This window comes from Penaeus japonicus, unplaced genomic scaffold (assembly GCF_977035675.1).
Source record: "Penaeus japonicus unplaced genomic scaffold, GWHDUDI00000001_assembly GWHDUDI00000001, whole genome shotgun sequence".
Classification (NCBI taxonomy): Eukaryota; Metazoa; Arthropoda; class Malacostraca; order Decapoda; family Penaeidae; genus Penaeus; species Penaeus japonicus.
Window position 1 is genome coordinate 50031723 of NW_028234403.1, and position 14895 is coordinate 50046617.

General features: G+C 27.7%; 1 protein-coding gene across 1 annotated transcript; it reads right to left on the reverse strand.

The window, feature by feature from the left end:
- Position 1: 1 nt before the first annotated feature.
- Positions 2 to 11513, reverse strand: LOC122243058 (eukaryotic elongation factor 2 kinase). Its single transcript, XM_043000521.2, has 5 exons — positions 11331 to 11513; positions 9551 to 9661; positions 2063 to 2172; positions 1654 to 1829; positions 2 to 1250 (listed from the first exon to the last, which is right to left on the reverse strand). Exons 1-5 carry the CDS (start codon positions 11415 to 11417, stop codon positions 1120 to 1122), a joined length of 615 nt encoding a protein of 204 aa, XP_042856455.2. The 5' UTR covers positions 11418 to 11513; the 3' UTR covers positions 2 to 1119.
- Positions 11514 to 14895: the final 3382 nt, after the last annotated feature.

Genomic DNA, 14895 nt, shown 5'->3' on the forward strand with positions numbered 1-14895 from the left:
CTATGAAATTGCAATCTTAGACTAAAACATTCTGGAAGTGAACATACATTAACATTCGGTGAAATTATCAGCTGATGAGAGAGAGCAACTCTAAGTACATTCACCTCGTGAGTGAATTGTCACAACCGTGAACAGAACATAAAACAAATCATAAAAAAAAAAAAGTTAGAACACAATACAATCATCATCAGAACTGAATATTTATATTTATCATAATGTAACAGGCACCTGGAGTGAACACCCAAAAGCAATTATACTTGTAGCATGGTCAGGAATAATATGTTTGCATGTAAAAGATCCATGCAAAGCTATAGCACACGCATGAACCAGTCTAAGGTTGAGGATTGCGGCAAAGAGACCATTTCTCTCTCTTGGCTTCTTACTGAGGTGGCTTAATTAATGGGTGAATGGGTGGAGCTTTTAAAGACTGCTGAGAGATTCAAATGTGTAACTAACATGGGCACGTGAATTTCACCCAACTGGCCTTCGAAAGTATGAATTCTGAGTATATAAAACTACAATGACAAACTTGTAAAAACTGGACAATTGTAAGAAACTGGAGTGATACAACTGAACTAATGGCAGTGTTATAGACATGTGAATATAATGACAATGATTGTAATGATGATAATGACAGTAATGAGAGCATAATTAAGACTAAACAATATGGCCAAAAAAAAAGAAGAGAAAGAAAATGTGAAACAGAAAAAAGAGAAAAAAAATGGAGGTGGGGGAGAAAGTAAGATAAACAAGAACAAAAGACAAGATAAGTACAACTAATCCTAAAAAGAATTATCCTTAATTTTCACCAGGTCCTATCAACACCCCACTGCATTTTTTTTTTTTTTTTTCATCTATTTTCCATCCATGCAACATGTGTTGATAAGGAAAAATAAAGGAGGGAAGAAGAGGAAGAAGAGGAGGAGGAGGAGATGAATGCCTTTACCTATTTGCTATATGGATTACAAAAAATGTGTAGAATATTCACCATGAAATAAATCAAACAAAATGGAATAATGACAAAAGATGAAACTAAATAAATAAAAAATTAACATGAAATTACACAAATCTAAAACAAATCAAAGAAATACAGTTGGAGAGGGCTGGCAATATCATTTATTAATTTCTCTTCTTCTTTCCTCTTTGATTCACACACTGCCAAGCCTCTTTCGCTTGCATGTAGTATTCGGATGCCAAGCTGTCCTTCTTGGCTCCTGTTGCCAGCTCAGCGGCCCAATTGAAAAGCTCCCCTGGAAAATTTTATTTATTTATTTTTTTTACAAAGTCAAATGTAAGATGGAAATAATTATGCAAGGATGGGACAAAAAAAAGGAAAGAAAAGATTAAAAAAAAAAAAAAAACTAACTAATTACATGAATGAACCATATGCCAAATAAGAAGGGAGATTTTCTGCAACTGACAATTTCCTCTTTCAAGCATGATTGGACTCTAAAACAGAACCTTCACTTCGATCTCAGACATTTCACTTCCACTTCTATTTAACAAAGATGCTTGAAACATACTATACAAGATAGAGCAATGCCTCATATAACAATTAAAAATTTAAAAGAACAAATGAATAAACAAAGGAATAAAGTAAAAGGGAGAAAGCAACTGACATAAAATGACAGTATAAAAATGCTTAAAACTTACCAGCCTTTTTGGCATCCTTAGCAAGGCCATAGCCGCCATTCAAGTACATAGTGGCTTCCTCTGCCACCAGATGATATGAAGGGTCATCCACGGGGGAGTTGAAATCACCTTCATCTTCAGATTTTGCACTGACTGCTTTCTCCAGCCAGTACACAGCTTTGACCCAATTCTTATCCCTGTAAGATGTCAAACAATGGAGTCAGCCTTCCCAAAGAAACCAATGGGTTTCCATATAAAAAGGTCACATGAATTGACTAACTTCACTGCCAGTCACGAAAATTGTCCAGGTACGTAAATAGTCATCCACACAACACACTCTCAGGAACAGATCATGCAAAGCATCCCGTCCTCATTATCATGCAACACTGACCTCAACTTCATCCTACATATGAAAGCGATGCTCACTCACCTGGAGGGTGGGAGTCCAACACCTGTGTTAAATGCCCTGGCCACTATGATCATTGCAGCACAATCTTCGGATTTAGCTGCTTCTATCAAATATTTAAATTCAGCATCTTTCTGCAGAGAGGTAGGGTGTGTTAAATCTACATTCTATCTTATAAAGAAAGAGAGAGAGAGAGAGAGGAAAGATATGTATGTATGTATATGTATATATATATGTATATATATATATATATATATATATATATATATATATATATTATTATATATATATTATTATATATATATATATGTGCGTGTGTGTGTGTATGTATAAATATTTATATTATATTTATGTGTATGTATATATATATATATATATATATATATATATATATATATTATTATATATATATATATATTATATTATATATTTATTTATTTATTTGTATGTATAAATATTAATATATATTTATGTGTATCTGTATATATGTGTATCTGATATATTTAAATACACACATAAATATATATATATAAAATATATATTTATATATATATATATATTATATATTAATATATATATATATACATATATATACACATAAATAAATATATATATATATATATATATATATATATATATATATATATATTATATATTATGTATACATACACATAAATATATATACATTTATATATATACACATAAACACACACAAATATATATATATATATATATGTATATATATATATATATATATATATTATATTATATATGTATATATGTATATATATATATGTATTATATATATATATATATATATAATATATATATTATATATATATATATATATATGTATACATAAACATAAATATATATACATTTATATATATACACATAAAACACACACAATATATATATATATATATACACAGAAATATATATTATATATATATATATATACACAGAAATATATATTATATATATATACATATACAGAAATATATATTATATATATATATATATACACAGAAATATATATTATATATATACATAAAAGAAATATATATCATATATTATTATATATATATATATTATATATATATATATATATATATATATATAACATACACAAAATATATATATTATATATACATATATACACCAAAAAAAAGAAAAAAGAAAAAAAAAGAGGTAAAAAAAAAAATAAAAAAATATATTATATTCCTATACATATACATACACATATAAATATATACATACATATACACATAAAATTATATAGACTATATATATACATAAACATAATAATATATACACATACATATATATACATATACATATATATACATAAATATATTTATATATATATATATATATATATATATATATATTATATATATATTATATATATTACATACATACACATAAAATATATATGTATATATATCATACACATAAATATATTTATGTATATATATACACATATATATATTTACATATACATATACATATACATATCATATACATATTATATATACTCAAATTTATATATATCTAATATATATATATATATATATATATATATTATATATATATATACATACCCAGAAATATATATATTTATATATTATATATATATATTCATATATATATACATATATATATTATATATATTTATATATATATATAGTATATATATATATTATATATGCATACACACAAATATATATTAATATATATATATATATACATATACATACACACAATATATATTATATATATACATATACATACACACAATATTATATATATATATATACACATACATACACACAAATATATATATATTATATATATTATTTATATTATATTATATATATATTATATAGATATTTATACATATATTTATATATATATCATATACATAATATATATTATATATTATATATTATTTATATAATACTATATGTGTGAGTTGGTGTGTGTGTGTGTGTGTTTTGTGTGTGTGTTTGTGTGTGGGTGGGGGGGGTTGGTGGGTGGGAAGGGGGTTGTGGGGGTTGGTGGTTTGTGTTGTTGTTTTTTTGTTGTGGGGGTTTTGTTTTGTTTTTGTGGTGTGTTTTGTTGTGTGTTTTTGTTTTTTTGTTTTGGGTGGGTTTTTTTGTGTTTTTTGGTGTTTTTTTTTTTTGTTTTGTTTGGTTTGTTTTTGTTTTGTGTGTTTTTTGTGTGGTTTGTGTGATTTTTTTTATGTGTGTGTGTGTGTTGTGTGTGTTTTGGGGGGTTTGTGTATGGGTGTGTGTTGTTTGTGGTTGTGTGTGTTTGGTGTGTGTGGGTGTGGGTTGTGGTGTGGTTGGGGGGGGGTTGGGTGTGTTGGTGGTGGGGGGTGGTGTGTGTTTGTGTGTTGTTGTGGGGTTGTGGTGGTGTTTGTTGTGTGTGTTTTGTGTGTGGTGTGTGTGTGTGTGTGTTTGTGTGTATGTGTTGTGTGGTTTTGGGTGTGTTTGTTTTGTTGGGTTGTGTGGTGGTGTGTGGTGTTGGTGTTGTGTGTGTGTTTTTTGGTGTTGTGTGTGTGTGTGTGGTGGTGTTGTGGTGTGTTGTGTTTTTTTGTGTGTTTGTGTGTGTTTGTTGTGTGTGTGGTTTGTGGTGTGTGTTGTGTGTTGTGTGTGTGGGTGTGTGTTGGGTGTTGGTTGTGTGGTTTGTTGGTGTTGGTTGTGTTGTGTGGGTTTGTGGTGGTTGTGTGTGTGTGTGTGTGTGTGTGTGTGTGTGTGTTGTGTGTGGTGGTGAGTGTGTTTGTGTTGTGTGTGTTTGTTGTGTTGGTGTTTGTGTGTGTGGTTTGTGTTGTGTGAGAGATGTTTGTGTTGTGTTGTGTGTGGTTGTTGTGTGGGTGTGTGTGTGGTGTGTTTGGGTGGTTGTGGTGTGTGGTGTGTGTGTTGTGTGGGTGTGTGTGTGTGTGTGTGTGTGTTTTGTGTTTGTTGTGTGAGTGTTTTTTTGTGTGTGTGTTGTGTGTGGGTGTGTTGTGTGGGTTTTGTGTGTGTTGTGTGTGTGTTGTGTTGTGTGTGTGTTGTGTTGTGTTGTGTGTGGTTGTGTTGTTTGTGTGTGGGGGTGTTGTGTGTTGGTGTGGTTTGTGGTGTGTTGTTGTGGTGTTTGTGTGGTTGGGTTGTGGTGTGTGTGTGTGTTTTGGGTGTGTGTGTGTTTGTTGTTTTGTGGGGTTGTGTGGTGTTTTGTGTGTGTTGTTTTGTGTGTGTGGTGTGTTGTGTGGTGTGTGGTGGTTGTGTGTTGTTGTGTGGGTTTTGTTTTGTGTTGTGAGTTGTTGTTTGTGTGTGTGTGTGTGTGTGTTGTGGTGTTTGTGTGTTGTGTGTGTGTGTGTGTGTTGTGTGTGTGGTTTTGTGTGTGTGTTGTGTTTGTGTGTTTGTGTTGGTGGTGTTTGTGTGTTTGTTGTGTGTTGTGTGTTTTGTGGTGTTGTGTATTTTTATGGTGTTTGTGGTGTTGTGTATTTTTGTGTGTGGTGTTTAGATGTGTGTTTTGTTGTTTTGTGTGTGTGGTGTTTTGTTTGGTTTGTGGGTGGTGTGGTTGTGTGTGTGTTGTGTGTGTTGTGTGTGTGGTGTTTGGTGTGTGTTTGGTGTGTGGTTGTTTGTGTGTTGTGGTGTGGTGTGTGTTTGTGTGTGTGTTGTGTGTTGTCTTGTTGTGTGTTGTGTGTGTTTTTTGGTGTGTTGGTGTGTGTGTTTGTGTGTGTGTGTGTTGTGTGTTTGTGTGTGTGTTGTGTGTGTGTTGTGTGTGTTTGTGTTTGGGTGTTTGTGTTGTGTTTTGTGTGTGTGTTTTGTTGTGTTGTTATGTGTTGGTTTTTTTGGTGGTTTGTGTTGTGTTTTTGTGTGTTGTTGTGTTTTTGGTTTGTGTGGTGTGTGTTTTGTGTGTTGTTGTTGTGTTGTGTTATGTTGGGTTTGTGTTGTGTGTGTGGGTGTTGTGTTTGTGTTGTGTGTGTTTGTGTTGTGTTGGTGTGGGTGATTTTTGTTGGTGTGTGTGTGTTTTGTTGTGTTGTTGGTTTTGGTTTTGTGTGTGTATATATTATTTTTATTTTAAACTTTATATTCATTGCTAATATATATATACATTCTATATATATAGAATACATTATATATTAAACAGTATATAATATACATAATTTAATGTATGATATTATAATTATTATTTACATTATATATATATATACATTATATATATTTATATATTATATAAATTTATACATTATATTATATATACATTACTATCTATATACATTTTATATATATATCACATTAAATACATATATATACATAATAGAAAACATACATTAAATAAATACATTATAATATTATAACATTATATATATACATTATAAATATATACACATCATAAATATTATACCATCCATAATATAATATATACATCAGAAATATATATATATATATATATATATATACATATATAAATATATAAATATATATATATATATATATATAACATCCAATATATATATATACACATCATATAATATATATATAACATCTTTATATATATTTTTATACATCATATATATATATATACATCATATATATACAAAATATATATATATATAGATTATATTATATATATATATATATATAAGAGAGATATATACATATCATATATATAATATTTACATTAAATATATACAATTATATATATACATTAATATTTCTTATATATATACCTTTAAATATATATCTATATATATATAATAGATATATAATAGATATATATATATAAATATATATATATTATATGTACATATATATATGATATTTACATTATATATATACATTATTATATACATTTTATATATACATATATATATATATACATTATATATATATATAATATATATATATATAATATTATAAGTATATATTTTTATATATTAATATGTATATATATTAATATATAAATATAATTATAATATATACATAATATTTAAAGATATATATATACATTAGAAATATATTTACAACAAATATATAGACATACATTTGTATATATATTTTATATATATATACATTATAAAGAATATATATATATATAACATAATGTAAATTATAAATATACACTATAAATGTATAAAGATATATATATACATTATAAATATATATATAAATATATAATTGAAATATATAAATATACATTATAAATATATATATACAATATACATATAAATATATTTATATACATATATAATATGATATATGCATTATAAATATATATATATATATATATATTATATACATTAAATATATATATTTAGATATCATGATATATATAAAGGATACACTATAAATAATATATGCTATATATATATATAATTTCTAAAAAGATTTTCTATTATATCATATATATACCATTATAATATATTATATATATATATTATATATATTATATATAATATATAAATTACCAAATTTTAATACATAAAATATATATTTATATATATATATATCATTAAATATATATATATATATATATCAAAAAAATTTTTTATTTTTTCTATATATACATATACAAATATATATATTTAGATAGCATATATATATATATATTATAAATATAAATATTCATATATATATATATATTAAAAAATATATATACATTATATAGATATAATAATATATATATAATACATATATAACATGATATATATATATATATAGATATTACACATTATATATACATAAAAAATTTTTATGTATATATATACATTTTAAGTTATATATAAATAGAAAATATATATATATATATATGAACAAACAAATATATATATATATATATAGATAGATAGAAATATAAATTAAAATATATATATATACTTTATAAATATATATATATATATACATTATAAATAATATATATACATTATAATAATATATATAGATTTATAAATGTAATATATACTTATATATAATACCAATATAAATATAGATATATATATATACATTATTAAATTTATATATACTTAAAAATAAATATATTTTAAATATATATTACATATTAATTATATATATATATATTATATTTTAATATATATAGATATACATTTATATATATATATATATACATTATGTAAATATATATTACGTGATATATATATATATACATTATGCTGTATATATTTACATTATATATGATACATTATAGATATATATATACATTATGCATATATACATGATATATATATATAACATTATATAGATATATACATTATATATATATATATTTACATGATATATATATACATTATATATAATTATATATATTAAATTCAATATATATAACATATATATTGATATAAATATTAGGATTATATATATAGATAACATACATATATATATATTATACACCATTTATATATATATATACATTTTATAATATATATCTAGATATATACTTAATTATATATATACATTATATATCTATAAAGTATATTGTATATATATATATATAATATATATATATATATATACTATATATATATACATTATATATATATAAATTATATATATATGCATTATATATGCATTATATATATACATTATATACATATACATTATATACATATACTTTATATATATATATAATTTATCTATATGTATATACATTATCTATATGTATATACATTATATATATACATTATATATATATACAATATATATATATACACTATATATATATTACATTATATATATTATACATTATATATATATACATTATATATATATTATATATATACATTACATATATATACATTATATATATATTCATATATATATATTTTTTTTTTTTTAAAAAAAAACCCCCCAAAAACATATATTCATATATATATACATATATTCATATATATATATATACATATATTCATATATATATACATATATTCATATATATATACATATATTCATATATATATATATATATACATATATTCATATACATATATATATACATATATTCATATACATATATATATACATATATTCATATACATATATATATACATATATTCATATATATATACATATATTCATATATATATACATATAATCATATATATACACATATATTCATATATATATATATACATATATTCATATATATATATATATATATTATATACATATATCATATATATATACATATATTCATATATCAATATACATATATTCATATATATATACATATATTCATATATATATAATACATTTTTTTATTTTTTATTCATATATATATACATATATTCATATACATATACATATATTCATATATATATACATATATTCATATATATATATATATATATATATATATATATATATATATATATATATATATATATATATATATATATACACACTCACATATACAAATCCACAAGACATACTCCTTAAAAATAATAATAATAATAATAATAATAATAATAATAATAATAATAATAATAATAATATTTAGAAAATTTACCTCGCATTTCTGGGAGGCATGGGAAGTTTTGGAGGTGTCCTTGGTGTCCTTGGTGTCCTTGGTGTCCTTGGTGTCTGTGGTCTGGCAGGCTTTTGACATGTTCAATGCTCTCTGAAAAGAAAAGATTATGTTTAGATGTATAGAAAAATATATCATGGATATATGTCTCCATGCATGCTTTTTTATATACACATACAAGCAAATAAAGGCATTGAGGATTGGTCATGACGTGCATGATGCAGGTGCTTTGGTCTGATATTAAGCATCATAATGTACCTTAGTTTAGGATTACTGTTATTGAGTGATGATGACAATTGCACCCATAATTACTAATATTTACAAAATATTAAGAAAATGGCTTTCACCTAAAATCCAAAACCTATATGGCACCATTTTCATCTAGCACCAGCAAGAATGGGACACACATCTAGAATATATGTATATAAATAAATATATATACATATATACTTGGTGCTACCTCGTCCTACTTCAGGGCATATTTTGCTTGCAAAATCTAAACTCAATTACCTACCTAACTTTGCCTAGTTTTGAATTAAGCCCTAGCCAAGCAGGGGCTTTGCCTCCCCCCCCTATTTAGGGCACTCCGTGCAACATACCTTGTGCAAAATACCTCGAAAAACACCATCCTCACCCTGAAATTCAAACATGGCTGTGTTTACGTATTTATGGCTAGCGACAAGCTGTGGACTGGAAACCCCCAATAATTACCTGCATGTGCTGTTATGTTCTCTCGATAGATGGCGCAATATTCCCCATTGTTTACAGCATAATTAGAGAGTGCCCTCTGTTGAGTGGTCGTGTCATTATCGGTCCTAGTTTCCCATGCTGAGGAATATATGAGACGAAGACTCAGTTGCTGTCATCATGGTGTAGTGTGAAGATTATTCGTGGTCGCGGCATTTTCATCTACAGAACTAATTATGCATCATAAGTATCACAAAGTGCCCTGAGGTCCACTGGGGGGCGTAGCTCCCTCATGGCAAAGGCTGACTTCAAAACTAGGCAAAGTGAGGTACGTAACTGGGTTAAGCTTTTGCATATGAAATATGTACCAAAGTAGCATGAGTTAGCATGAAGTGCCTTAAAAAGGGGGGGGGGGGCAAAGCCTCCTCTTGGCTAGGGATAACTTCAAAACTAGGTTAAGATTTAGCATACGAAATATGTACAGAAGTAGCACGAGGTAGCACAAAGTGCCTTAAGTAAGGGGGGGTATAAAAAAATTGGTCAGTGTAAGCTATCATTGTATTATTAAAACCCATTAGCAGCGGATGGCATGATTTGGTGCCAAGGCAGAGTGGTCGTGGACCTGGATGACACCGTGCCAGACAATGTACACCCGCCATCTTACTGCATACATATTTTAATGTATTGCTGGCACATCAAACCTGCTGAATAACTTCTTTTCTGAAAATTTGAGGAGGAAGTACTTTGAATAACAATTGACAATTTCGATCTATCACCTACAAATAGCTATATGTCTTGGAGCTCAAGGCTGTCAAAAAAAATTACCCATACCAGGGCTTCTTCCAGCACAGCACTCAACAAGTTTTGAGGTATGAACTATGGATACACAAATATAAGGATCCTTATCCTAGCATAATCTTTTATCATACCAACACCCCCTCTGAATTACAGTCTATGCTAGGATACGAATGCTTATAATTTTATATCTGCAATTCATACCTTCAACACAAGCCAGGATTTCGGCAAAGCTATTACATCCAATAAAATGTATTCATCTCTAACAAATAATACTTACTTTTAACATTGCGTCTGAAAAATTAGACTGTCTTTTATATTCCCTTTCCTTATCCCCAAAGGCTGGTGCACCTTTGTGATTTGCCATGATTTAAGCTGTGATGAATGATGGCTGCCTCGTTCACTGGATACCTCTCTCCCGCCTTCGGGTCACGTGACTCGCTTCTTTGTCACGTGACTCTCGCTTCTTTGGGTCAGGTGACTCTCGTCTTTCATTTAAGCTACGGTCACACTAGTAACTTGCAGAAGGGGATCTCAACCTACACGGGAACACCAGCTATTCCCACTAGACGCTAGACGGGAATCTGGTAACACTTGTCCTCAAGAAAGAACCATCGTCCCCGTCCAGGGCGACGCCATTGTAAACAAACCGCCATGGAGCTTTCTGATGATGATTAGTATATGTATATATATGTATATATATGTATATATATATGTATATATATATATATGTATATATATATATATATATGTATATATATATATGTATATATATATATGTATATATATATATGTATATATATATATGTATATATATATATATATATATATATATATATATGTATATATATATATATATATGTGTGTGTGTGATGGGTATAAGATGTGTCTCTACTACTAGTTGTATGTGTAAAAGGTATATATCCTAAATACTAACACTATTTGTGTAATGGGCCAAACGGGTCCCGTCCCTGGCACCCGAATATGTGGCGAGCAGAGATTGATCTAATTCCCACACATAATATATAAAGGGATTACGTGAAACACGGTAGCTAAAACATTAACAATATATTATAAATCAAGATAGATGTATAACATTATTTACAAAGGAGGCACGATATATACACGCAAGGGGGAAACTAAGCCTATCGCAAAGCTAACAAGATCTAAGCTATGAGTATATCAATAACACTAATATAAACATAACACTAAGGAAAACACAAACAATGCACACTGTGCATTGTTTGCGGAGTTAGCAAGCCTGGAACGTCCGATAAGTGATTAGCGCGCTATCTCTGTTTGAGAGAAATAATTATGACGTCAGGTTGTCAAGATCTCCAAAGGCGCGTTGCGTGCACCGGAGTGCGAAACATAACCCGTAATTCGCGGTTTATTCAATTGTGGTACCATAGATACGCGAAATAGGGTGTGAGATGCATATGCAATGGGCGTCATGCAATAAAGGCCCGATAAGTGAGGTACAGTAGCTGGAGAAAGGCAAAATTAAGCTGAAAAGCTATAAAATATGAAATGATAAGTAAACCTTTTCCTGACTGTCCTAGTGAACGTTTCGTTCAGTAATATCATGATAAGATATTTGGCGTTCCGATTGACCCATGAAATGTTTCGAAAGGTCGGAAACTCGGAGAGGCCTATGATGATAACAAATTGCTTAATGTTGTCGAAGTCGACAATTGCTTAAAATTAAAAATAATGACAATCATATCATACAAGGATTAAAGTTACTTGCAATTAAACAATGAAATATGGAAGTAACAATAATCAATAATGCAATGAAAAATGCAAAGATAGTCGAATATGACTATACAATGAAATAGGAATAAAGCTAAGAAACGAACATGCATCTGTCAACATTTCTAGCTAAATGTGATGATAAATCATAATATGAAGTGATGAAACATGTTAAGAAATGAAATAATTGTCATAAAGATTGTAATGAATTAACAATCATAAGTACACAAAGTCATATGAGTAACAAAATTATCAAAAACATAGACTGTCGAATGTTGAGAAATTAAAGAATTTCACACAGACAGTTTAAATTGTAAATCCAATTATCGGATTACAAGATGACCGTTGTGAGGTCAGGAGTGTGACCATTGAACGATTCACAAATGACAAAGTATGTCATGTTACAGAAGATGCAGATATATAGTCATGCATTAAGAAATATAGTACAACATATATGCAGACAATAAAATAAATGAAAATGCAAAGAAAAACATAGTAAGACACATATATAATTCTTAATTGTCGCAAACGATTTTCTTTCGAATTCACACGTGCAAGAATGACATAGGATAAGGTCACATACAGAACGCGGTCATGAAGTGACCAAAGGTCACATGTGATGCTATTTCCCAATATCACACGGTCATGAAATTGACCACAAGGGACAGAATGGTCGCGAGAAAATATAACACATTGTCAAAAGTTTCAAGTTCAGATTGACCAAACGAACGGGTCACGGGTCAAGTGAGGTCATATGCAAAATACATTTATTTTAATGTATATTAAAGCAAAAGAAAAGAAATTATATTAAATTCCCATAATAAAAGAGCAAATATAATAAATGTTAACGCAAAGTGAATTACATTTCCACGAATACATAGTATAAACCATATTCAAGAAATGAAAATATGTAAATTTACAAGAAAAATAATAACACGAGATCAAATATCGTATTTGAAACATGTAATATCGAATATATTATTGTTCGAAGAAGTCGGCTTGTTAAATTTCGCATAGGAACGAAAACTTAAGAAAATCACAAAGACATTAGAAATTCTACATAAGAAATTTCGAAGTTATTGCCATAAGAATATGTGTTTTACATTTATTTACTTAACTAACGCACAGAAAAACAAAGCATGCATTGTACGTAGTAAAATGTAATCGGAAATTCACACAAGATAACGTAGAGCAATCAAAGCGTAGAATAATAGAATAAGTAAACGAAACAGTTATTTTATCGGTTTCGTATGAAAGACTAATGTCACACCTTTATGTGAATTTATACGGAGTACGAATAACGTTGAAACGTTAATAATAACAAACGTAAGATAAAATTAGAATATTTGTTAAACATTCGTAGCACAGTAAATATAACGAATAACATACACATCGGAAGACACATAAAATAATGATGTGAAATATTACGTTACCGAATGTTAACGAAGTTATTTAGTGAAATTAACGAAACGATACGTAGAAAAAATATCACTAATTAACAAAATGAGAATAGATGAAAAAGCGTAGGAGGGAGGGTGGGGGAATGACGGCGTGGAGTTTGCAATAAACAGGGAGAAAAAAATGCAATGGGGAAACACAGGAGATACAGTGTCAAGCAACCTTAAAGTGACTTACCTTTTGTTGCTGAGAGAAGAGAAGTAGCTTCACTGCGATTGCCGTGTTCTTCTTAGTGCTGACGGTGTTCACAAAGCCGCGCCAAGTTTCAAAATCCACACTTAGACAATACTAACGTGGCGATTTAAAAATTGTCCCAGACCACCCGTTACCGTATAAGTCCGGACGTGGCGGGTGATAAGACAAGGGTTATTTAAGTACGCGCGAGCGGTTCACGACTTAAATATTAATATTCTACACTTTTAACCTAAAAGGAGGAGGTACTTCTCCAGATATCACTAACTATGTCACGTAGTGAAAAAATAGAACGAGGAACCACTAGTATGCCTAAATTGTGCAAAAAAAAATAGAAACTAGGTCCTAACAATTTGTTATTAGCCGAACAGAACCAAAAATATTTGTAGCAAGCGGTCTACGAATATTTATAATCAATTAATTAACGACGTGAGGTTCATATC

Coding starts and splice junctions, on each gene's coding strand:
- LOC122243058 (XM_043000521.2), bottom strand. CDS start 11,417: ATGGCAAATCACAAAGGTGCACCAGCCTTTGGGGATAAGGAAAGGGAA. Junction 2,173..9,550: donor ATGCCTCCCAGAAATGCGAG/GTAAATTTTCTA, acceptor ACCTCTCTGCAG/AAAGATGCTGAATTTAAATA. Junction 1,830..2,062: donor GTTGGACTCCCACCCTCCAG/GTGAGTGAGCAT, acceptor GACATCTTACAG/GGATAAGAATTGGGTCAAAG.